The following is a 26,956-nucleotide window of genomic DNA, read 5'->3' as shown; positions in this document are numbered from 1 at the left end:
TCAGCGGTGCTCTTGAAAACTGATATCAGCCATCCAGCCGCAACAGTGCGCTGTAGAAGAAAACTCACTGCTTGTGTTGAACAACCTGTTGTATTTCTCTTTATTCAATATTCAATTATTATACTTTTCCAGTGTTTATGTGTGCAGTTTTAATGGTTTAATTCAGTGCCTCTAAAAATAACAACGTTGACCAACACATTGCAGTACGATGTGCACTCCAAAAAAGTTTTGGAACATGTTTTATGGCTTGCCTACTTACAGGCTATTCAGTGTCACCTTCTGCTCTCTAGGTATGATGAAGGCATAATTTGCTCGTGGGTACGCCGCGTTTCTTCCAAGATTTCCACAGGTTTAACCCGCGCTTTCTAGCACCTACATGGTTGACACTCAACACACACTTCGAGTGTCCTGCAGCATTCCAGCTGGCTGTTATAATAATAGCTGTAAGTAATACCCGCAGTAGTGAAAAGGGGGCGTGCCGGCGGCCCTATTGGATCAAACCAGAGTTTTTTCCCCTTTGCTTTGGCGCACGAGGGGGAGGAGAGAGGATGAATATCAAAAATAAACCGCGTACGCTGGAGAAGCCCAAGACTGTATAAATACCAGCGACGCGGACATTCTTTGCTTATACCGTGAGCCGGCTGTTTTATGTACTCTGCGGGCATAATTAAAGATTTTTATTAAGTCTAAATTAATTTAAGTCTTTCTCCGGATCATGCTCATCTACATCTTCGTTTAAAACAGTAGTTTGTCCGTGCGCCCAGTGCTTTTTATTTCCTAACACGCAGTTTTGGGATATTTCCGAATTCACTATTAAAATGGTATCAACAATTGTTTATGTTTTTTTCTTAGTAAATCTTATGTCTCAGTTTGCTTTGTGTGAACTGAACGAGGAAGAAGAGACTGTGTTAGTAAACCGCACATTTAGGAAAGGTCTATTTTGGAGAAGTGAAGAGAGACAGCGTTTTAAGCTCAATGCGTTTGGCCACCTTTTCCTGCTTGACCTGTCGCCGGACAGCAAGTTCGTGTCTCCAGTTTTAAACGTCCAGCGCGTTAAAGCAAAGAATCTCCGCTCTGTCCTGGACGCCTCCAGGAGCGGGGGTGCTCTCAGGGATGCCACCCTTTACCCAGACAGCGGTGCGGACCTCAGAGACTGCTTTTACACCGGCACGGTCAACTCTGAAAAGGAATCTGTAGTTGCTGTCAGCTTGTGCCACGGCATCCACGGCACCTTCATAACGCAAGGGGTCGAGTACTTTATTCACCCTAAAGCAAGTGTCCAGACCACCGGGAAACATTTACCGCAGGTGCACGTCATTAAAAGGAGAGCTGTTTCCAGCAGTCGGACAGCGTCTTTAGTCTTTGATCAAATGAAAGTTGACAGTCTTATGAAAGAGAGCAAACTGAACTCCCGTGAAGATGAAGACGGCAATATGAGACGCGCAAAAAGATTCGTGTCAGCTGCGAGATACATCGAGACACTGGTGGTGGCCGACGCGTCCATGACACGGTTCTATGGAGACGAGATAAAGGTGAGTGAAGGGTGTGGGGAAATGGTTAATGGTTGTTATTAGATATGCGCCTAACTCTAACACGTTTTTCAGTCATCTGATTCATTCTGGAAATGTTAACAATTCCTGAATCGACTGCTAGTCATCCGAGAGGCTTTAAAACCTGCTAAAACAAATGTAGACATTTTGCTTGAATTATAAGTAATGGCCAATTTCATATCAAATATTAATTTAAGTTATATAATATTAACAACAATAACAATACAGCATACTATTAGTTGTAAAAATAAAATGGAATATCTGTCAAATGTTTTCTACATTTACATTGAAACCTACTAACTTCATAGAAAATGTCAAAGTGGCATCTACTGTAACTTTTCTGAGCACGTGCGTAAAAATGCGCGTGAACGTGTAAAACCGAACTTGCTATCCGTATTAATAAGGGGCATTTATTTCAATATACTATGCTTTTGTAATAAGCACGAATGCTGGAGAGAAGAACGGGCTTTTTGATAGCCACGACTTCTAGCGAAAGGAAGCTGATTTGTTGGGTATTGCTTGGAGCGATAGTGTTTTGGAAAGTGAACGCTTGGCGTTTGCGTTTTTCTCTGTGGTCGCTTGCAGCAAGGTTTCTCACGGGGGATGAAAAAACCCGAAATGGAATGCGAGTGAAGTTACAGAACTCTTATTAATTAACGGGGACGATCAGAGAGGAGGAGAGCGCTGGATGCACTAATTTTAAAAGAGGTGTTCTTGGGGGGACCCTGTTAATATCAAAATTTATAGGCTTAAATCTGCAAAAGAAAATGGTTTGCAACATCATAAAGTCGTGAATAGCCTAGATTAAAGGGATCTTTCCACAGCGCAAGCGCAAGGAGTGCGTCAGAAAGCAGGCATTAGTTTACTGAAGGCGCGTCCCATAAGAGTGCTCTGTGTCGGGCTATTCACAAATGTGTGACAAAACTAGATGGCGTTTAATTTGCATAATGATGGATCCTTTGTTTTTTCCCCTCTTTTTTCTGTATTTTACCGGTCGAACGTTCCGTCCCTTGAGAAATGATATTAATATTGAACATTTAAATCATATCAAATGTCATGTGATATTCTTCCATATACTCTCCATTTAAGCTGTGGAGATTTAAAATTGTAATAGACTCATTACTAAAACAAGATATCAATCATCACAGTGATATAATAGAAGCTGTTCTAATTAAATAATGCCATTTCTGGGGCAGGTCTATAAAAAGAGTTGTTTTGGTGTCTTTTTAAGGGGGCGTTGCATATACTGTAACTACATCTCTGCTTTGCACTCACAACAATAAATAGCCAGTAGAAGCAACATGAACAAGAGCTAGAGAACCAGTGTCGAAGTGTACACACACATAGCATACTCAGCCTCAGACACGCCAAGCACCACCAAGGGACTTGTGGCTAAACCTCTGATGCATATGACACACTTTTTGGAAACACTTTAGCAGATCCTCAATCGCCTTCTGATTGGTTTAAATCTACAAGATTTGTTGAGTGTGGAGTTGAGTGTGCAGCAATCCTAACCAGTCTGTCTGGAAACAAATTGGCATCTTATGCCACGTTCAGACTGCTACATTTTCAAAGTAGTCGTGTCACAGATGTTTTCACACTGCATGATTATCTGGGAAAGCGTTCTGTCGCTGCTGTGTTTACACTGGAGGATGGATCTGCGACAGGAGGTTTCACACTGCATGACTTTACAATAGGAAGAATCGCAGACAACATTGTCTCTGTCCACAATCAACACATGCGAGAAGTGACTTGGAAACAATGCAGGTCACGTAGTATATCTTTTGTTATTATCTACATAATGAGAAAGAAGCCTTTAGTAGGGTAGAAAATGTACTTATTTTGCTCACCTGACATTTAAAGGGAATTAGCAATTTCTCTTTTTTCTTTTTCGACCCGTTTGTGATATTGTTCAGATGACAGGTCAAACAGACACAGGTGCTCTTGTCAAATTTACACTAGTTTTTCCTCCATATTTTGGTCCAAATAGACAGAAAAGAAGCTCTTTTATCCTCTCCCCAACCTCCCGCAGGCCTGCAGATACCCACACTAGTAGATGCTGCTCTCTCATTGGCTGTAGGTGATCGGCGATGTTATTTTCAATCAGAACACATTTCACATGGCATGATATGCATCACGGACAGCTCCAGGTATTTAACATGCCAAATATCTCCTAGGTGTCGGCGACTCATCGACAATTCTCTCAGATCGTGTCTTTGATGGTTCACACTGTGTGATTGTTAGTCACGTGAACGAGCTCCCAATTACCTGTGATTTCAGGCACTTGTCTGCGATTTTTTCAGAACCTGTTTGCGAGTCAAAATCAGAGCTAAAATCATGCAGTCTGAACTCAGCATCAGTCTACGTCTGCGTACATGTCTTTTTTATATTTTGCTGACAGATAATTAAGGATATTGATGCATCATTGTAAACTTTTAAAGAGTAATGGAGTGGATGGAAATTTTCACACCCCTAATTATGAAATAAAAAACATAACAAATAAAGGTGAATGCTTAGTTAAACTGTCAGTCAAAAGCACCATGGGTGGCCCTTGAGCATTTAAAGTTCCCAGACCTTCAGTCTGAAGTCTGGCTACGTGTGACTATGGCGTGACTCAGCTACTCATGTTTGTTTTTATTATTATTATAATTATTATTATTATTATTTCTATTATTATTATATTATTAATATTATTATTTCTATTATTATTATTATAATTATTATTATTATTATAATTATTATTATTATTATTTCTATTATTATTATATTATTAATATTATTATTTCTATTATTATTATTATAATAATAATAATAATTATTATTATTATTATTTCTATTATTATCATTATTATTATTAATAATATTATTATTATTATTGAAAAATTTCAATAAAAGTAATTTTTTTTCATATTTTTTTAATGAAAATGCTACAGAGCACCATCTCAAAATTTTAATTCAAAAACTTTATAGTATTTGCTAATAAAATTACTTTGTCTGGCATGCAAAGCCTCAGGTTATTAATACACGCTTTTCATCTGGTGTGTCATCCATGTCACATGACATTATCGCAACATGCATTCAAAGACTTTGAAATATAGGCCATGTAAGTTGTAAGTTCACTCAACTCACTGAACTTCTACATAATGTACAGTATATGCATCCTGTTGTCATATGTGTATCACTCTCTCTCTTTTTCTCTCTCAAACTCACAGTAAGCAAGCATGCTCTGCATAATTTTCACCACCTTGTTTAAATAGGGTTTCATTTTCAAATATGATAAAGCAAGTCTAGTTCCACTCTGTTTTTCTCAATGTTTCCTTTACATAGGCCTAAATTACAGAAATCAATGGTTCTTGAGGTCAAAAAAATTATAATAAAGAATTAAGATGTGTACATTTGAATGTATTTTCACAGCTAAACAATAAAAGAAATGCTGCACACAACCTACCAGCATTTTCTAAGCACAGAAACTTCAGCAATGGGCTTGGACAAGCATAAACAATGTGACATCACATTGCTTAGAGAGTCAAAACCGCATGCCTAATGAGACTGGTTTGGTTTAATGGGGATTAAAATGGGGATTTTCATTGATGTAGGATTATGTTAACACACAGCTATCCAACATTTATGTCCATGTAATGCAATGTAAAAATCGAATTTGCATAATAGGTGCTGTTTCAAGGGCTGTATTGAAGGAGGTAAAAGCCCACGTATTTATCCATTTAAATGTTGTGCTAAATACAGTATGACTAAATAACTACATATGAGTGTGTTCAAAACAGCTGTCATATGCTCTGTTTCATATTATCAAGGATTTCAGGACAAACCTATTGAGAGGCACTTTTCCATCGCAACCAGTCTTTATTCTCATGTAAAATCAGGCTACACTCTCAAAAATCTTTCAATTACCAATATGGCCTATTTGTTTATGTACAAATGTACATTTTGAAAAAAGTATCGCCCAGTGAACACCCTTGTGCCTTTATTTATTATACTTATAGTGATCTCTAAAAAAACAAGACTAAAATGAAGTAGGTCCTAATTATTAGTCTGTGGTTTAGATATGAAAAGTGGCAAAAGTCAGGCAAACCACTAAAACTTGTGGTTTGAGGGTGACTGTAGGGTTGGTTATACAGAGTGTAACAAAATATGAAACTTGTCAGTGAATCAATGTGGGAGAAAACCAGAAGGGAGTGAAAATACCATCTGGAAAAGAAGGACAGCCAGAAGTTGTTTTTGACTCATTTTATTGCCAGAAAGAGGAACAAATGTTTAAATATTTTGGTCCCATGAGCCTTTAGAGTTGGGTGACCCCTTTATTTTCAGACATTAAAAATATCTGTCCAGACAGGCCCTCCTATATTAGTGTCATCAGCTTTTTTTTATGTAAAGTCTAAAATGAACCTCAATATATATCAAATATGAAGAATTGTGCCTGTTTTAAAAAAGCTGTTTCTCCCATTGTATGAAATAGTCAATAGGACAATCATCTACTAATCACGAATATGTGCTGTTCTTATATATGAAGTTCCCAATTTAGTTTTGGGAGGAGCTTAAATATTCAGACGTGTCAGTTATTATCTTTTAGCCATTGCACTGTCCTAGTTGACAAATGTTCTGATATATATCCACCTTACCTTGTCCTTTTCCTATTTCGTCTCTTTAGAAGTACACTCATACTCTGAAAAAAATTATGTCTGCAAAATTGTTGCACACAATTTATATGTGTTGACTTTAAACAAATTAATTTAATTTAGTAATTCTCAACTTTAATCTGTTTTTAATTAAAGCTTTTAATTATAGCTTGAAGTTTTAATTCAGCTCAAATAAATTGTTTATAACCACTTAACAAAGAAAAATCTTAGTAATTCCAAGGAATCAGTCAAGCCACTATTGAGGAACCAAAGATTTAATTGGACAGTAATTTCCTATATCATATTTGTTTCATTACTAATTGATTATTCTTTCTTTCTACAGCACTATCTTCTAACGGTCATGGCCATGGCAGCACAAGTCTTTGTGCATCCTAGCCTGAAAAATGCTGTTAGTCTGGTAGTAGTGAAGATGGTTGTTGTGGAGGATGAGGAAGTGGGACCTGAGCTTTCAAGTAACGGTGGCGTTGCCCTGCGTAACTTCTGCATGTGGCAACAACTTTTCAACCCGGGCAGCCAGAGGCATCCAGAACATTATGACACTGCCATCTTGTTCACTAGAGAGGTGAGAAACAGAAACGTCTTATCAAAATAAAGTAATCAAATCTGATTGAAAAACTAAATGTTTGTCTCATGCTGTAACCCACAGCCAAATGTATTTTGGACCTCGCTTAATTTTAGGCTTGAATTTATGACACAACTGCACTTTAAATAGCAGATTTACTTTTGATATTAAAAGTATGTTGGACATTTAATTAAATTTTCCTTCAGGAAAGATGGCAGCTATTTCTCCCCTGTAATTTTAGTCCACACACATTTTACAGACGGAATTACCTTCAGCTTTTGATTAACTCGCTTGGCTACCACTTCTCCAAAACAAGACATAATTTCATCGAGTCAATGACAGGGTCATGATCACAATGCTCAGCAGGGGACTCCTTGTCCAATCTTGGAGACAGTAAGCATGAGATTGTAGCTCTGCCAAAAACCAGAGGGTCAGCCCCTCATAAAGCAGACATAGGAACAAAAATGAAAAGTTGGCTGGACATCCAGCTGAGAACAACACAACAGAACACAGGTCCTGCTGTGGCTAGATGGAGAAACAGGTGGTTTTTATTTAGTGAAGGAGGTCTGAGTGTCTCTGGTCGTCTTGCATGGCTTCCACTGAGACGTGTTCCCCAGTTAAGGTTATCCCTGTCTGGACAGGGAAGTATTGGAAAGGCCCTTTGGTCTGCATGTGTTGTGTGGTCCAGCTATCTCACAGTTAATTTTCTCCCTCTTGTGTGTGTGTGTGTTTTTTTTCTAGTATTCAGTCTGCCATGTATTTGCTTCATTTTACGATGGAAACACTGACAAATATGTTTTGTTGGCAAGAGTCTGCTTGGGGAAAAAAGGGCTGTCTGGAACTAATGGAGCGATGTCTGGATATCAGTGTCTCAAATGTGTCCCCCTCTACTCTCCTCTTGCTTTTTCCCTCATTTGCCTACTTGTCTGTCTCTCATTTTGACTTCAGGATATTTGTGGATACAAGGATTGTGACACTCTGGGTGTAGCTGATGTTGGCACTATGTGTGACCCCAAAAGAAGCTGCTCCGTTATAGAGGACAACGGCCTTCAGGCTGCGTTCACTGTGTCACATGAACTCGGTATGTTCACACATATGACCAGACTTCATGACCCTAGTTGGATATCTCACCCTTACTGACTGTCTGGAGAAGAGCATGTGTTCCAGACTGAGTCATTAATTAATGTAAACCAGATGTTAAAATACACTGAGAGCTTTGTGCTACTATCAGCGACATCGATCATTTACAATATCAAATCAATCGCAATTATTCAATCATTTACATGTAAAGTGCAGGTAGATAGTATTCTCAGAATTCAAGTATTCTCCATTATAATGAACCTAAAGACAACTAATAGATCTTGAGATTCATAATGCCATTAATTGGTGCTTACCTCAAGCTAGTATATTATATACATGCTACAATCACATCAAAAAAATGTTGTGGTGTTTTCTAACATCATATGAAAATGGTAGATGGTCAACCATAGGAACTGAATCTCAAGTATGGTGGGTGGGTATAGTGTGTATGGAATGTAAGCAAAGACCAAATGCAGGATCGTTTTACAGTGTGAGAATAGTTGTATTGAATTGATCGCTCAGATTAAGACCTCTTTTATTTTTGGCTCTAAATTATTGTATTATTATAAATCTATTGCGTTAAGCATTCACTATAGAACAGAAGTGCACTTGAAACTTCGTGCACATTCATTCATTCATTCATTTTCTTTTCGGCTTAGTCCCTTTATTAATCAGGGGTCACCACAGCAGAATCAAGCATCCATTTACACAGTGGATGCCCTTCCAGCTGCAATCCATCACTAGGAAACACCCATACGCTCTCATTCACACACATACACTACAGACAATTTGGCTTCGTACATAACGTCGTACTTATTTTGGGTCTAATTTAATTGGGTGGGCCACCATTAATCTTAGTACATTTATTTACTCATTTAGCAGACACTTTTATCCAAAGCTAATTAAATTATGTCCATATCATTTTAATTATGTCCTTGTAATTCAGTTTGAGGCCGGAATAGGGTCACTCTTAGTGTTTTTTTTTTTTTTTTTAAATAATACAAACTAAGTGAAGTTTCACAAACTAATTTCGAGAGGGGTACGTGATATGATTGATCGCGGCTGGTCTCCCATCCATAATCCTTAGTAAGACAATACAATTAATCCAAACTCACTATAAATAGCCTGTCTAGAATTACACCCTTATCTTCGTTTTCACTAAGAATCCCCACATCTCCTCCCCTTTCCTCTTTTACCAGGGGGAGCTCTCGAGAACTACCTGATCTCGTACCACTTTACATGCTTTTCGACCAGGCAGGAGTCCTGGGCTCAATTATTTTCGAGCTCAGGATTATCTCCTGGGACAGCATGCCAAACCTGCAAATTTTTCTCAAGCAATATCTAAGTGCGAACTCTTGAAAGCAAGGTAAAAAAAAAACCTATACAGAATATGGACACACAAATACAGTAGGTGTTCAAAGTACAACCTTTGTATTTGGATAAATCGCCAAATTGTAGTAGTAGCAACACTGTAAAACCCAACAGTCAACTTTATCAAGTGAAATGAGTGTAGTTAACTCAGAATTGACTGAAAGTTAATTCTACTCATTTGAAAATAATTTTGAACTCAGTGTTGAAGGTAACGAGTTAATTAATTACCTTATTATTTCAACTTAAATGGAGTAAGTTCACAGTACTCATATAGATTATTTTTTTAACTCAAATGGTTTGTTGCAATCGGTTTCCTCAAACAGTTTGAGTTGCCTTAATTTGTTTGGTTTTACAATGTATAGTGTTGTTATCTATTTGAATGTACAGTAAATGAAAGGTTAAAACTAAACATTATGCAGCAGTGAGAGATATCATTGAAAGTCATATGAGGAGCACAGCAATGTGGAAAAGTTATTACAGTGTACAAGTACATCTGTCTGTTTTTCTACTTTTTTTCAGGTCATGTGCTCAGCATGCCACATGATGATTCGAAAAACTGCGAGAAATGGTTTGGGCATCTCCATGGACATACAATGGCTCCTTTCTTTGTCCATCTCAACAAAACCCTTCCCTGGTCTCCATGTAGCGCATTATACATCACAGAGTTCTTCGACAATGGCCACGGTAGGATTCTTCTCTGTTTCTCTAGAGATACTGTTTTCATTATGTCCCTTCTTTAAATATTTTACGAAACCGGTTTTGCCCTTGTGTAACTGAGTGGGTTTTCTTTTGGTTTTCAGTTTTTGTTTGGTTTTGGCACATAATAGTGCATATTTCCCAGAGACCCGGAGAGAAAAAATAATAACACTGAGTGAAGTTTTTGAGCCATTTGGCTTGAATTGTAAATCTGTCATTCTAAAGTTAATGGAAACATGTCACAGAGAAGCTACTGTGTAATTTTGATCTTAATGTGCGGTGAAAAATCTCTATAATGTGGATGCCTGTGTTTTATGAATTGACTTTCCTTCAGTGTTTTGCACGTTTCTTGTTTAAATGCCTCTTCTGTCTTAACCTACTCCCTAACCACTAATAATGGGCTGGTGGGACCACACTGTGTAATTTTGCTGAGAGTGTCAAAACTAACAGTCTTTGCAGAGTAAGCGCACTCTCACTCACTTTGTCTACTTGTGTACTGTATAAATACACAAACTACGGTTCAAAAGTTTGGGGTCAGTAAGAGCCCTGCTCTTTTATGCTCAAGACCACATTTATTTAATAAAAAAATTACAGTAAAATATCATTAAAAATAACTACTGTATGTTTTATTCTAAGATATTAAATTTTTTTTCCCTGTGATGGCAAAGCTGGATTTTCAGCAGCCATCAGTCTCAAATTATTCAGATTTTAATGTTCTGATATCTTAATATTTTGAATGGTAATGTAATGTGTATTTATATAACACCTTTATCGTATATATACACCTAAAGCACTTCATAATCATGAGGGGGGGTCACTCCACACCACCACCAGTGTGCAGCATCCACTTGGATGATGCAACGGCAGCCACTGGACACACCAGCTATAGGTGGAGTGGAGAGACAGTGATAAAGCCAATTCAGTAGATGGGGATGATTGGGAGGCCATGATGGGTAAGGGCCGATGGAAGGAAATTGGCCAGAACACTAGGGTTACACCCCTACTCTTTACGAGAAGTGGCATGGGCTTTTTAATGACCACAGAGAGTTTGGACCTTGATTTAACATCTTATTTTAAAGATGGTACTCACTGACAGTATAGTGTCCCCTTCACTATACTGGGGCATCACACAGTCTGCAGGTTGAGAGGCCCCCTGCTGGCCTCTTTAACACCACTTCCAACAGCAACCTAGTTTTCCCATGTGGTCTACCATCCAGGTACTGACCAGTCTCAGCCCTGCTTAGCTTCAGTGAGCAACCGGTCTTGGGCTGCAGGGTGATATGGCTGTGGCTAATCTGTTAAAAACAGATTGATGAATGTTTCCAGGATAATTTAATGAATTTAAAATACAAAGCACTATAAATGGATTAATTTACATTTAATTAATGGATCAAAATTAATGAAAGCTCTTTAAATCAGTTTAATGTATCCTTGCTGAATGAAAGAAACACTTTCTTTAAAAGAAATCATACTGATCCCTTGATTTTGAACATTAGTGTGCATATTTATTTTTTCTTATCTATGAAATGTGATTTCATAACTTGAAAATTCACGAAACATCATATGCCATTGCCAGGGGAAACATGCTGAGACTCTGTCAGTGATACGTAATGTTAACCACGATTTAAATAAACTACAACAATTCACAACAAAGATGAGCTCAGATTAGAAAAAGTGACAGCTCAGGAAATATGGTAGACATACTTTCTCCATTTGTTGATTTATCTCCGCTGATATCTCAGTCTACACTCTCTCGTTCCCGCTCTTCAACTGACTCATCTTCAGTGACTCACACATTCCAGGTTTAACAACTGTTTTCCCTCACAGAGACAGTATGCGAGGCCAAGCACATGCCGTCTTTACCGGCCATACTGTTGCCACAGGTAGACTGTGAACTGATACGGCTTCAAGCCTGTTATTTTCCATTGTTTTTATGCCGGTATCCGTTTCGGCGAAAGCCTTTCATTACCAAGCATTCATAACATTCATTTAGGTGTGCAAAGCCATATTGAACCCTTTTCAAATGTTTAATACCTTAGAAATTAAGGCGTCCTCGATACTTTAAGCCTAATTAGATTTCACAGTATCAATGTTGGAAAAACACAGAGGGAGTCAAGAAGTCTGTGTAATTGTTTCAAGGCGTTATGCTGTCTCCATATCTTTATCCATATGGATAAAACAATGTTTGGGAAGCACTCTTGGTAGACATTCCATACAGTGAAATTACACTTTCATTTGTTGCTGATGCTAACTGAGGCTCCACAATAATAGGTTACATAATGGAAATCTCCAGATGCGCACGTAGAGAAGAGAGGAGGTAGAGCAAGAGCTCTCTGCTATGAAAATAGTCCCCTTAAGCTAATGTGCACACCTGTTTTAGATAGCTGAATATAAAAGATCGTCTTACTTGAGGCGAACACACGGTCAATAGCAACAGTTCAAACCAAATGTACGTGTTATTGTTAGGACTGGGTATTGACTAGTGGTGCAACAATACAGACTTCTCACAGGGTCACGGTTTTGGTTCAGTATATGGCGGGTTTAGCAAAAAAAAAAGGATATTTGTCAAATAAAAATAAAGAAAAAAACACTACAAGCAAAATACAATACAAAATTAATACAGTATAGTCGGGATGCTCCAATCAGGATTTTTGCAGCCGACACCAAGTACCGATTCTTGGTCATGGTGATCGGCCGATACCGAGCACCGATTCTAATGCTTCAAGCCTTATAATGCATTAAGCACATTTTCGCTCTAAGTATGAACCTTAAGAGAAGATCTCGCCTTTTCTAAGAGAATAAATGAATGATGTTGCATATAATCCCTTAAACACATCTCTTATAACCATTTAGGTTATCATGCCCCCACACATCATTTACCTCCTCACGTGTTGTGGCTGCTGCAGGCTATGTATAATATACGGGAGCAAGCATATGTCTTCCTCTTCTTGTAACCCATACACAAACACCTCTGATCAGTTCACGAAATCGGCCATATGGGCGAGTTCCGATCGAGTCATGAAATGTGATTACGGCCCGATACCGATCTTCAGCCGATCGATCGGAGCATTCCTACAATATAGCAAAGACACTGCTAAAATAAAAAGGGTTTTTAAAGTATCTTAAAGAAGTTCCAGTTATGTAAAGCTATATAGCAAGAGCAGGGAGCAATTTCATAATCTTTTGATGTTTTTTTTTAAAGAGCCTCTATTATGCATTAAAAAAGGTAAAAGGTCTCCAACAACAAGCTGATATGCATGCAAGGTCAAAAAACACTTTAATTTTCTTATAATATGCCTTTTTTTTTACCTTATTATCCCAGGGATTCTCATATGATTCGTTCAGTGATTAATTTGTTCCCAAACCCCTCCTTAGCACGATGCTAATATGCGCTGATTGGTCCGATGACCCAGCCTGTTGTGATTGGTCAACTGTGTTCAGTGTGAGACCGAGAGAAACACCCACCATGGCTTATCAACATTGTTGAAGTAGTCAGAGTGCAGGGTGTATGTGTGAGCACAATGCAGGAGTGCATTAAAGCCAAGCAGTTTAACACTAGCATATTGCTCTATTCCTATTTTGATTGTGGTTTTAGTACAACCCATGTGGAGCGGTTACAATTAACAAAACACAATTAAATATATAATTTGCAAGCTAAAGAAAACAAGAAGGCAACCATTTTAATCGCACTTAAGTTACTTACACTTGTGAAATGGAGGAAGGAACTAATCCATCAACTGTGTACTGTAAAGTTCCTGTCAAGCTCTGACAAAGTCCCATACATCAAGTGTCTTTTCTGATCCTTCCTGTTACAAATGGCCAACGAATCCCCCGTTGCAAGCATGTAGATTGCTGAAGCACTATTCAGAAAAATGACGGGACCACAGCACAGGCTGGGGCTATAATGCTAAGATATTTTTGCAAAAATAAACTTCAACCTCTGACTCTTCACAGCCTCATCTTTGGGCAGGGAAAATAACACTAACTTTCCCTCACACTTCAGAGCACAGTGTCTTCACGACATGAATCTGGGATCTGCTAGTGTTTGTCTTCTTCTTCTTTCGACAGTGTTTGTGGGCGGAGTCGGGGTGTAATTTTTCCGGGTCTGCGCGTCCAACAAATGGACATGGTTTGAGTTCTGTATCGACGTCACGCCGACACAGCTAAAGCTTCGTTACCAAGTCATTTCAACCACTCTGAGTCGACTCTTTTATAGATAAATCAACAGTCTTAAACACGGTGCACTTTCAGATTTAAGCCTCAGCTGGATATTTCACTTCACTTAGTCCTGTGTTACACACTGCATGGTTGGTCATTTTCACAAACCCATAATAGGGGCTCTTTAATATTAAAACACAGACAACAAGAAGAAGATGCTTTTACTTCAAGGCAATCCACAGATGCAGCACAATGAGATGGTCACTGACAAAATAATTTCCTGGATGTTTACGCTCACTCACATTTACTCAAGGGAAGCCTTGTTTCAGCTCATGGGCATACATTCTAACATGCACAAACCTCATATTATGTCTGTACTGTAGATCCAGCCAACTCAACTCCACCCAATGACAGGTTTCCACCTTCCCTCCTCCACCCTCCTCTTTCCCCTCCCCACTCTTAGGTACATGTCAACCGAAGCATATTTGCACAGATGAAAATGCCAGCGCCCTTCCAAAAGCAACCGATTCTCTAAATGTTAGAGCTTTTAAAAAACATTGAGCGCTTATCGATTTGTGTAAAAAGCACGCTCAGTGCCTCACTCGCTGACAGACTATATGTGATTATATGTAATATGTGAATTGTTTATAAGCTGTTTTGTTGACATTTAAACAGATTGAGCGACTTCATAATGTATTATCCATTTCACTGAGTTATTGATGTTTGTTCATGTTTATTTAATGCTCTGAATTGTGGTCAAATTGATGATTGTTTTATGTGCACTTGAACTGAATCAGACTTGAGGGACCTACAAATTAAAGATCAACCCGCTGAGAAATCATGGTTTTCAATCCAATACTATTCATTACAGAAACTAGGTTGAATTTGAAGCAATTTCTACAAACGTGCAGCTGAATAAGAACCTGTGTCTGTGTATTTTTCAGGTGACTGTTTGCTGGATCCTCCTGAAATGACCATCCCTTTACCCGCTGAGCTCCCCGGTCATACGTTTGGTCTAGATCGGCAGTGCCAGCAGGCGTTTGGAAACAAATATACCCACTGTTCCAGTGCCCCCGCAGATCAGACTTGTGTACAGCTGTGGTGTCAAGAGGAAGGAAAGATTCAGTGCACAACTCGGAATGGAAGCCTTCACTGGGCTGATGGCACTCCATGTGGGGAAGATAGGAGATGTCGTGAGGGTTTGTGTCTGTCGAGTGCAATGGAGGAGGCGGGAGAGCAGAAGGTATGCATGTGTGTTTGTGCGTCATCCAGTTTTATCACCCTTTACCTGTCAGCACGTTTGCACAAAAAATGGCTGGAAACACCCATGTACAGATTTATGGGCGCCACTGTTAAAAAATATCTGATGTCGTGCTTATAGCCCCTTTGTGCGTCACTCTTTCTACTGTTGCATACTGTCTCAATTATCTGTTCTGTCTCTCAGTTCTTTCAAAACTTTTAGATATTTCCCCTTCTTCAGACATACTCTTTTCGCCATAATGTTTACATGTTTGAAAGAGTGTCTGAGTGCTCAGAACTGAAGAGTCAGGCTCTTTTTTCACCTTCAGAAATAAAACTCATTCCTCTTCTTGGATCGCAACCAGGTTTTTGCAGCTTAAAATAACAGATCTACTTTTATATCCAGCATCTGAATGCCAAAGAGAGAGTGAGTGGGTTTATGTAGATGGAGCCCTTGAAAAGCTCAATTATTTTTGAGCCTTCCATTTAAGATGCAGTTGCATTGTATTCAGCAAAAGCCTCTTTAAAAAAAGTGTGATTATTTTTGGTGTAGTGTGTTAAAAAAAAATCCAGCTTGTGATCCCAGACGGCCTGGCTGTGAGAAGGCATCCCTCAGCCAAGTCATAAAAAACCCTGACAGAAATGCACTGTGGTATGCTCACATTCCGTCAGCACTACGCTTACTGGAAGTGATGTTTAGGAGCACTTTGCAAGGCTAGATCAGGGGTCAAGATGAGCACCGCACGTGACGAAGAGTCCAATAATACACCGAAAACATTGAATATCCTCTCAATTTATTAGTTACAGAGAGATTTAGCATTTAGAAATGTTTACAGTATATACAATTTTTTTACATATATGATATATGTACAGGGCATTACAGTGGCGCAGTGGGTAGCACGATCACCTCACAGCAAGAAGGTCACTGGTTCGAGCCCCGGCTGGGTCAGTTGGCATTTCTGTATGAAGTTTGCATGTTCTCCATGTGTTGGTGTGGGTTTCCTCCGGGTGCTCCGGTTTCCCCCACAGTCCAAAGACATGCGTTATAGGTAAATTGAATAAACTAAATTGGCTGTTGTGTATGTGTGTGAATGAGTGTATGGGTGGTTCCCAGTGATGGGTTGCAGCTGGAACGGCATCCTTTATTTAAAAATATGCTGGATAAGTTGGCGGTTCATTCTGCTGTGGCGACCCCTGATTAATAAGGGGACTAAGCCAAAAAGAAAATGAATGAATGAACGAATGAATGATATTTGTACGGTATGTACACATGCTACTAAATTTGGGCCCACTAAGATTTATTTATTTATTTTTTAGATCATTTTATCCACAAGGAAGCATTACAATAATCAAAAGTGACATTTGTATTGTAATATAAAATTGTAACGTAAATGCTCAAAAAATGTACCATGATTTCCACAAACATTTGCTTTAACATTGATTATAATGCATCCTGAGCACCAATTCATCATATTAAAATTATTTCTAAAGGATAGTCACTGAAGGATAGACAGTCTTTACAAAAAAAAAAAAAATTACATGATCGCATAGGTTTCATAGGAAAAATGTTTCAAAACCATGTTTCAGATGTGTTCCACAAGTGTTTAAAAGGCACCTATTTTACCTCTTTTACAAGATGTAGTAAGATAAGACTTCAGAATGTCTCCAGAATGTGTCTGTAAAGTTTCAACTCAAAAGACCCATCAGATAATTTATTATATAATATAGAATTGGCACATTTTAGTGTCTGAGTACAGTGTAGCTGTTTTTGTAGTCTGTGGCTTTAATTCCAGATTAGCTGCTTCTCCCTACCGACCGATCCGACTTGCGTGTATGCTTCTCCTGGGTTACATCATATAAACAGCAGTCAGTGATAGAGACAGACATGAATGAAGCTAATATAAGGTCACAAGTCAAAAATACTAGGAAAGTTTATTTGATGTTTTTGTGGTGTAGTTTATTCAAGCCTTTCTGAAATGATAAGTCACAAATAAATCCCATTTGGAGTACACACACACACACATACACACATATGCGCGTTAACTGACACCATGCGGCTATGGTGATTTATAGCGGTTAAGAATTACATAGCGATTTTACTCTCTTTATTACAAACATGCAGTTTTAAAAATGTTTTTAAACTTATAAAATTAATTATTAATGTGCAGCTGATCACAGAGACTTGTAACATGTTTGAATCCCAGTTTCTTTGCAAAAAATGTTCTGTGGACACGTGTATACATGTTATAATGGAGACATGGCACCTGTCAATCGATTCGGTGTGTGGAGAAACCGCACTCCTACGTCATGTTGCGGGAGTCTCAAAATTGGAGGGACTTGGATCCTATTTTAATGTAAAAAAAATTATAATTTAAAAGACACTTATTGTGTTTCTATCACTTCAATAGGACTGTGCACACACTATACCTTCAAACAGTTCTGTCCAAACAGCTTAAAAAAGATGATTTCCATCATAAGTGTTCTTTAACTTGTGCTTTTCACATGTGAAGCTTGTGTAGTTGAAGACTGGAGAAATAGTACCACTGAATTTTCAGCATTATCACAAAAAATACAATTGAAGTCAGAATTATTAGCCCCCCTGTTTATTTTTTTCCCTCAGTTTCTGTTTAACGGAGAGAAGATTATTTCCAACACATTTCTAAACATAATAGTTTTAATAACTCATTTCTAATAACTGATTTCTTTTATCTTTGCCATGATGACAGTACATAATATTTGACTAGATATTTTTCAAGACACTTTTATACAGCTTAAAGTGACTTTTAAAGGCTTAACTAGGTTAATTAGGTTAACTTGGCAGGATAGGGTAATTAAGCAAGTTATTAAATAACAATGGTTTGTTCTGTAGACTATCGAAACAATATAGAGCTTAAAGGGGCTAATAATTTTAACCTTAAAATGGTTTTTAAAACTTAAAAACTGCTTTTATTCTAGCAGAAATAAACAAATAAGACTTTCTCCAGAAGAAAAAAATATTATCAGACATACTGTGAAAATTTCCTTGCTCTGTTAAACATCATTTGGGAAATAATTAAAAAAGAAAAGAAAAAATCAAAGGATGGCTAATAATTTTGACTTCAACTGTATATATATATATTTTTTCCTTATAACAAAATAAACTACTTTTTTGATTTGAAAAAATAAAAAATTAATAAATATATATATATATATATATATATATATATATATATATATATATATATATATATATATATATATATATATATATATATATATATATATATATTATTTACAATATTACTGTACTGTATTTTCTACTTATTTACATTTTATTATAGAATCTAACAGCCTCTTTTTGTGTCCTAGGTGCCCGTCAATGGTGGATGGGGAGATTGGGGCCCTTGGGGGCCATGTTCACGAACATGTGGTGGGGGTGTGGAGTTTTCCCATCGAGAGTGCACTTCTCCTGTACCACAGAATGGAGGATTGTACTGTGTGGGACAGAGGGTCAAATACCAGTCCTGCAATACTCAGACCTGCCCAGAAGACCATGGTAACATTTTATAAATAAACCTCCATACTCACTTTAGATAGCATAGGTCACATTATTGAGGGCTGGAGAATGAGAGAGTGGAGAGAATGAAGCTATGAGGTCAAAAGACTGTGCAGTGTTTTTTATAACATTATTCTCAGAGATGCACCTGTGTCCTTTTTTAATCCACAGGGAAAAGCTTCAGAGAGGAGCAGTGTGAGAAGTATAACAGTGACCGTTACATGGACATTAAGGGGAACATAAAGCAGTGGATCCCCAAATATTCCGGTGTCTCTCCACGAGACCGCTGCAAACTCGTCTGCCGAGCCAAAGGAAGCAATGAATTCAAAGTGTTTGAAGCTAAGGTGCACATCCGTTGAAGACATTTGACTTTTAATCCAATCTGATCAGCAATAAAGAGAATATGTGAAATAAATTTTAGTCTCTGCCTGCTCTAAAGCTTTACTAAGATGTCAGACAGTCGCTCTCTTAGACTTCCCGCTCGCCACAGGCCCATTGATATCTTTACACTCCCACTAAACTCTCATGCATGAAATATTTTCCCTGTTGTAAAATGTGAAACCTGAGCACCACAACCCTACAGTCCAGCTACTTGCTTAAGCTCTTGAGTGCACCTCTGTAACTGATATTTCAGATACAGCTGAAATGTAGTTGGTTTTGCGTCATCAGACGAGAGTTTTGGCTATTCTGCTTTATGTGGAATAGCCATTATTTGAGAACAAAATACACTGGAGCGCTTAGGCTGCCATTGCAATAAAAACACATATTATTTCTTGAAACATTTGTTGAATGTTTCTGTCTATTCTGACGCTTGTCTTTTCCATATGCTGGGCAGGTTGTGGATGGTACCACCTGTGGGCCAGATACCACATCCATCTGTGTTCAGGGCCAGTGCATCAAAGCCGGTTGTGACCAGGTGATAGGCTCCAACGAAAAGCTGGACAAGTGCAGTGTCTGTGGAGGTGATGGTACAACCTGCAGGAAAATAAGTGGTTCGCTAAATAAAGCTACGTGAGTGAAAATCATATTTTTAAAGCAATACATTTAAAAACTGGAATAGAAACACTGGGAAAGGAGAGAACTGCTGATATAACTGATATGAAATTCAGATTTTAGGCATCGGGGCACCATATTTCAGTGAATTCACTTTGAGATTTGCTAAAGAATTACATTTAATTTGGTTATTATTTTTTAAAGATTAACTTTGGTAAGTGTTTAAGGCAAAATATAAGTGTTGATGAAATCAGCTTAAGCAATTAATGACCCAATATGAGTCAATATCTGATAATATATTTAAAGTCCAATATTCAAAATTGTGTACTAGAGGAACTGTGTATGGGGCCCACCATAATAAAATCATCAGTGAACAGTTCTTAAAGGGATTGATCACTCAAAATTAAAATGTAATGTTCATAAACTCACCCTCAGGCCATGCAAGACTGTAGGTAGTTTGGTTTTCTCCAGGAGAGCCTTCAAAAAGAGCTGGAGTTGAAACTGTGGTCTTTTCAGACAGTTTGCTTCTGGTTCAAATGATTTATCAGATTCTTTTATGTATTTATACACCTAACATATATGCATTCATATTACTAAATTACCAAATTCATTCATTCATTTTCTTTTCGGCTTAGTCCCTTTATTAATCAGGGGTCACCACAGCAGAATGAACCGCCAACTTAGTCAGCATATGTTTAATGCCCTTCCAACCCAGTACTAGAAAACACACATACACTCTCATATTCACACTCATACACTAAGGCCAATTGAGCTTTTTCAATTTACCTATAGCTCATGTCTTTGGACTGTGGGGGAAACCGGACCACAAACGAACATGCAAACTCCACACAGAAATGCCAACTGATCCAGCTGGGGCTTAAACCAGCAACCTTCTTGCTGTGATGTGACAGCACACCACCGTGTCACCCCTAAATTGCCAAGTTACTATGTAATAGGAAGATGAATAGGCTTCATAAACTTTTTTTTTTTGCATAAGTAATGACATAACCATAAAATCAGCCTAAAATCGTATGCTTTGTTCATTTATGTAGTAAATAATGTTCATTTTCTTGGACAGACCAGATGTCTCACAGGAATGGTCATTTTTTGGCAGTGTACTGTATCTGTCTTTGACTCTAAAAATCTTCAACACTGTAATGAAGAAAGAAGTGATTTAAGTAATTATCAGTAAATTTTTCATTTTATGGTGAACTATCCTCCTCATGTTTCCCAGGGATGGGTTGCAGCTGGAAGGGCATCTGCTGCGTAAAACATATGCTGGATATGTTGGTGGTTTATTACGTTGTGGTGACCCCAGATTAATAAAGGGACTGAGCCGAAAAGAAAATTAATGAATAAATGAATCCTCCTTGTGTTCACTTGGGTTTCCTCCAGGTGCTCCGGTTTCTCCCACAAGTCCAAAGACATGGGCTTTAGGTGAATTGGGTAAGCTAAATTGTCCATAGTGTATGTGTGTGAATGAGAGTGTATGGATGTTTCCCAGTGATGGGTTGCAGCTTTAAGGGCATTCGCTGCATAAAACATGCTGGATAAGTTGGCGGTTCATTCCGCTGTGGCAACCCCTGATTAATAAAAGGACTAAGCCAAAAATAAAATGAATGAATGAATAATCTTTTAAAAAGTGCCATTTGCGTAGAAAATTATGAGTCAGTGTTTGGCATCGACAACTGCGTTTACTTTCAGAAAGCCTTATGGCGGGTAAACATGCCATGATTTTGCCCCAATTTTCAATTGCTGACAGTTTTGTGGAAAATGCAGACAAATGCCTGAAATCACAGAAAATCTGAGAAAAGCTCTGATGGATTTTATGCTATAGTAAATAAAATGAGCACAGTAAAGCACAGACGACAAAATAAACATGAGCAGCACTCGTGGAGGTACCAAAAATAACTGAATGTGTGAGAACACATCTGTATTAATGACAGTACTGACAAATACAGTATTGATGCTTCGTAAAAGTAGCAGGGTCCCCGCGGGGTCTTAAAAAGTCTTACATTTCAGAACAAAATTTTCAGCCTTAAAAAGTCTTGAATTCACTGAAATATTGTCTTGTAGGTCTTAAATAAATTTAAACAGGTCTTAAATTTCCTCAATTTATCTAAACTAAATTCCCTTGTAAGGGAAAGAAAACTAAAACCAACTACACGATTCCTCATGATAATAACAGCGCCACATATCACTTTACATGATACATTATACTCAATCAATTTGGACCAAAAGTCAACAAATGTAAAATTTTTTTGATTATTTATGTCATTGTCTCCATAATAAATACAATTTTAACAATGTTAAACTTGTCATTAAAAATATATATATCATGCTGAAAAAAAAGTGCATACAACTTGAGTTATCTTGTTGTGACAAATTAAAATTTGTCGCTAAGAAATAATTACATTAGATTTTTTTTTGTGGCAACCGACCGAGCCATAAGAAATAATCATTAGTGTTTAGCCCTGTATAGGTCTAAAATGTAATTCATAACGGTCTTAAAAGGGTCTTAAATTCGACTTGATAAAACCCAAACAAACCCTTAGTAGTGTGAAGAACATAAATTTTTTTTTACTATCATAGACCTTTTGTGCAGTGGAAAGTTCCTGTGGCTGTTAAAGGTTTTCATAAATCCATAAATGCCAATAAAGTACTTTTTAGTTTTAGGAATGTATGGTTAGCCAGTAACCAATATAGTACTGATATATCATCCATATCCCTCCAGGTTTTCATAAACTGTTCTCTCCTAATATTTCCACAGTATTGGCTACATTGATATTGTTACCATTCCGGCTGGGGCGACTAATATTGACATAAAACAACGCAGCCATCGAGGCATCGCCCATGATGGCAACTACTTGGCAGTTAAGGCTCAAGACGGAACCTACATCCTGAATGGGAATTTCTCAGTATCAATGGCAGAGCAGGACATCCCAGTGCCCGGTGCTATGCTTAGATACAGTGGCTCCTCCACCACCCTGGAGCGACTCCTAAGCTTTCACAGACTTCAGGAACCCATCACCATCCAGCTGCTGTCTACTGCTGGCGACATCTCGCCGCCTAGAATCAAGTATACGTTCTTTTTGCCAAGGGATGTGCCTTTTAGCAAGCCTGGCACAGAGAGCAGAATTTCAACACATGTGATTTCACCTTTTGGGGGATTCGATTGGGTTTTGGGAGAGTGGTCCGAGTGCTCCAAGAGCTGTGGTGCTGGATGGTCCAGGAGAAGTGTGGAATGTAGAGATGGGGAGGGATCTCTGTCTTACCTCTGTGATGCTGATCTGCGACCGGCAGACATCCGGCCTTGTGGAGATTTGCCCTGTCCCATGTGGCAAATGGGGCCATGGTCTGCGTGCTCACGGACTTGCGGACCCGGAGAGCGCCACCGCACTGTAGTCTGTTTGGACTACGCGGGCAAGGTTCTAGAACCTGAGAAGTGCAATCCAGACAAGAGGCCAGAGGTAGCTGTAGGAGAATGCTTTTACCAGGACTGCTGAAGCTGACTTTTAGTACAGTGTAATAGAATGGAGGAGGTGGTGGGATGCATATGTAGTGACTTGTCACCACCAAACTTCAAAACAAAAAGTGCTCTTAGAGATAGAGCGTTAGATCAGAGATCACTTATCAAGCATAACCAGGGCATTTTATTTTAAATATTACCTATGTAATGGTCTAATTCTCTGTCAAGTTTAATTATAACCACAAAGGTAACTTCCCACGGAGATCTACCTCAGTCAAGACAAGCTTCATAAAGTTCACAGTTGTTTAGAGAGGAGTCCTATGGAACAAACCTTTGCACAAACCTGCTGAAATTCTGTTCAAACATCTCTCGCATACAGTACCTCCATTATACATTGCAGCTTACTCCACATCTAAATTGAGTCCAAATGTTGAGTGTAAGGGGCAGCCATGGCCTAAATTTAAAGAGTTGGACTTGTGATCCAAAGGTCGCAGGTTCAAGTCTTAGCACAGGCAGGCATTGTAGGGGGTGGGAGTAAATAACTAGCAATCAACCCCCCTGTCTGCTCCCTGGACAGTCAACTGCTCTGGGTTGTGTGTTCACAGGTGTGTGTTGCTTTAGATAAAAGCATCATCTTAAAGATACAATCTATACTAGAGGTACTCCAAGGTTGCCAGTCAAATTGTCAATACCTGACTGCAATTTGGTGTCTTTATACATGCTAGACTGATTGAATTCCCATTTATTTAAAAAAATTTTGTAGCTTCAAGTTTGTAGCATTTTTTTTTTATCAATAATACCTGTATTACCCTCGAAGGCTTTCCGATTTTTCATATTACAACACTGGAAACAGTATTTGGAGGTAGAGTTCTTTACCTTTCTGTAAAAGAGCTGTTGGAACGCATACATCTATGCTCATTTTACCTTAAAAACTTGGTTACGAATGAATGATTTTAGTTTGTAATGAAGAATTAACATGGAATCGCCCTCTCTTACACACTGTTAGTCTTTCTGTAATATTATTCAGCCATTAGGCAACAAGCTATCCCAGACTGAGATCAACAATGTAAAGACTGCAAATGTGCCTTAAATTAATGACTTTTTATTACTAGCATCCACTGGTGCATATGACTTATAACGGGATCATATAATATAACTGATACTGGCATGTGTGAGTTTACAGGAGAAAGTAATTTATTGCTAAATGATCATGTAGAAGTGGATAATTACTGTATGTTATTGAACACACATGTGCCCTCGATATAATTGCAATGACATCAAACAAGAAAATACATTTCCTGTGAAAAACATTGAGATTGCATGCCTCTTTGCAATCTGTATTCTGTTCATTTGTCTTTACTCTTCCAAGCTTTAGTTGGCACTATTTTAATACGTTTGAAAATCTATCACCCATATACACCATGATGAGGAGAAAAGTATCATGTGAATGTTGTAAATAAATATTATATTTCTATTTAATAAGACAAGTATAGGTCAAGAGTTCATTTAAATGCAGTAGTGCTGAGCAGACAGGCCTGATATTTCTGATAAGTTTTCCATTGAGCTTAAAGAGCACTGATATTTGTTCAATAAAGTGTCATTTCACACATGGTGAAAGGAAATCTAATTTAATTCTTAGTTGCAAAATTACTTATCATTTTCAAATTTCCAAAATAGAAAATGTAACTGAAAATAACCTATAAAAAATTATATAAGAGAAAGGATTTTCATTCCAATTGAATTAGAAGTATGCAAGCTTTGAAATGGTGCATATTTGAGACTAAAGCATTCTATCCCTTCAGTGAAGGTCTGCACAATGCTATTGTTATAGCTTCCTTTTACAAGCTATTTATTTTTCTACCTTCGACACCTAATGTTTTGGTTTGTTTTTTCTTGATGCTGCTGTCTATCTTATACATGATTGATGTATGAATTTAAATCAAATAAATATGTCTACAATATAATGTGTTCTTGATTCATTTTGAAAAGCCTCCACGTCAACACATTGAAGAGTCATTTACCTCATAGATGTTAACTGAGTACAAACACATTCAACATTTAAGCAAACAAAAAACAGAATTCACAGGCCTGTAGCCAAGGGGGTTCGGGGAGTTCGGAAGACCCACTCCTCACTAACAAAGGTCCAGAATTTGTCCCACACATGAGCTCATTTGTCCTATTTTGACTGCTATGCAATCATAAATTGAGAAAATAACCCATCGATAAAGGCTTCAAGTGAAATCAGTTTTGGTATATGCAAACTATTATAAGTCCAACAGCTTTGCAAGAAAACATACAATCTGATGTAAGAACAAGTGTATTTCACTACTGTATTGTTTTTAAATATAGAAAACATTTTACAAGTAACTTTTATTCTAAATCTAGAACCTTATTCCTGAAACCAAAAAATGACCAATTAAAAGGTGTGAAACACCAAAAGCGGATTTGAATACTATTTTGCCGTTTGCTGTTATCCATGGATTTTCAAATGTACTTTTTTTGCATGAGAGGCTAGTCCATTTATTAACCTGGGGTCGCCACAGTGGAATGAACCACCAATTTAATCAGCATATGTTTTAAGCAGTGGATGCCCTTCCAGCTGCAACCCATCACTGGGAAACATCCATACAGACTCCAGATATGCCAACTGACCCAGCCGAGGCTCAAACCAGTGACCTTCTTGCTGTGAGGCGATTGTGCTACCCACTGCTCCACTGTGACGCCCTATTATTATTATTATTATTATTATGTATGCATGTTTTTATTATTTTTTAAAGAAATGGACAAATTCTGAGGATAGTTGAATGTGCTGACCAGATTGTAATTTGCCTAATTAATAACAAGAGGCTATTTAAAACTTTAACTTTAGTCCTATTTTTTTCTAATGATGTAATATGATCTTAGAACTTTGTAATTTATATAATAAGTCTCCCCCACCCCCCCCCCCCCCCCCCCCCCCTTTTCTTTATTCTAAATCTTTAGAAAATAGTTTTGGTACACTGTAAAACCCCAAAAGTCTAGGTAACTCAAATCATTTGGGGAAACCGATTGCGACAAACCATTTGAGTTAAAAAAACAAATCTATATGAGTACTGTGAACTTACTCCAAGTTGAAGCAATGAGGTATTTAATTAACTTATTACCTTCAACACTGAGTTCAAAACTCTTTTCAGATGAGTAGAATTCACTTTCAGTAAATTTTGAGTTAACTGCACTCATTTCATTTGATAAATTTGACTGCTGGGTTTTACAGTGTACATCAAAATCTGTGGTTATGACTAATTCAGCTAAAAATAGTGCTTAAAATGTCACTATTTAAATCTCATATTTAAATAGAAAATGAGACGTATAAGTGCTCTTTTTGAGAAAAAGAACCACACCATTCACCAGGCTAGCCACAGGCCTGATTCATACGGTGCTAAAGACAGATATTCACGAGCAAAATGCTGGGAATGTTGGATTAAACCTCGGAGAGCCAGTGAAAACACAGATGACATGCAAATGTAGTAAAATAAGTTAAGGGCTCTATAGAGACTTACGTGCTGGTCTGGTTATTCTTGATTTTCTCAGGGAAAAGGGTAAGTTTTTAGGCTTCTTCTAATCAAATCTTACTTATTTTAATACGAACTGTCACAAAAGAAACATCTT

The 26,956-nt window shown here is 37.9% G+C and overlaps 1 protein-coding gene across 1 annotated transcript; it reads left to right on the top strand.

Moving 5' to 3' along the window:
* The first annotated feature begins 601 nt into the window (after positions 1-601).
* Positions 602-25,263, top strand: adamts8a (ADAM metallopeptidase with thrombospondin type 1 motif, 8a). The gene is made up of 9 exons (XM_056457914.1): positions 602-1,532; positions 6,528-6,767; positions 7,716-7,848; positions 9,738-9,902; positions 15,017-15,315; positions 18,660-18,846; positions 19,018-19,190; positions 19,682-19,857; positions 22,610-25,263. Exons 1-9 carry the CDS (start codon positions 819-821, stop codon positions 23,343-23,345), a joined length of 2,823 nt encoding a protein of 940 aa, XP_056313889.1. The 5' UTR covers positions 602-818; the 3' UTR covers positions 23,346-25,263.
* Positions 25,264-26,956: the final 1,693 nt, after the last annotated feature.

This window comes from Danio aesculapii, chromosome 5, assembly GCF_903798145.1.
Source record: "Danio aesculapii chromosome 5, fDanAes4.1, whole genome shotgun sequence".
Taxonomy (NCBI): Eukaryota; Metazoa; Chordata; class Actinopteri; order Cypriniformes; family Danionidae; genus Danio; species Danio aesculapii.
This window is presented reverse-complemented; position numbering and strand designations above follow the sequence as displayed.

Coding starts and splice junctions, on each gene's coding strand:
- adamts8a (XM_056457914.1), top strand. CDS start 819: ATGGTATCAACAATTGTTTATGTTTTTTTCTTAGTAAATCTTATGTCT. Junction 18,847..19,017: donor GACCTGCCCAGAAGACCATG/GTAACATTTTAT, acceptor TTTAATCCACAG/GGAAAAGCTTCAGAGAGGAG. Junction 19,858..22,609: donor GGTTCGCTAAATAAAGCTAC/GTGAGTGAAAAT, acceptor ATATTTCCACAG/TATTGGCTACATTGATATTG.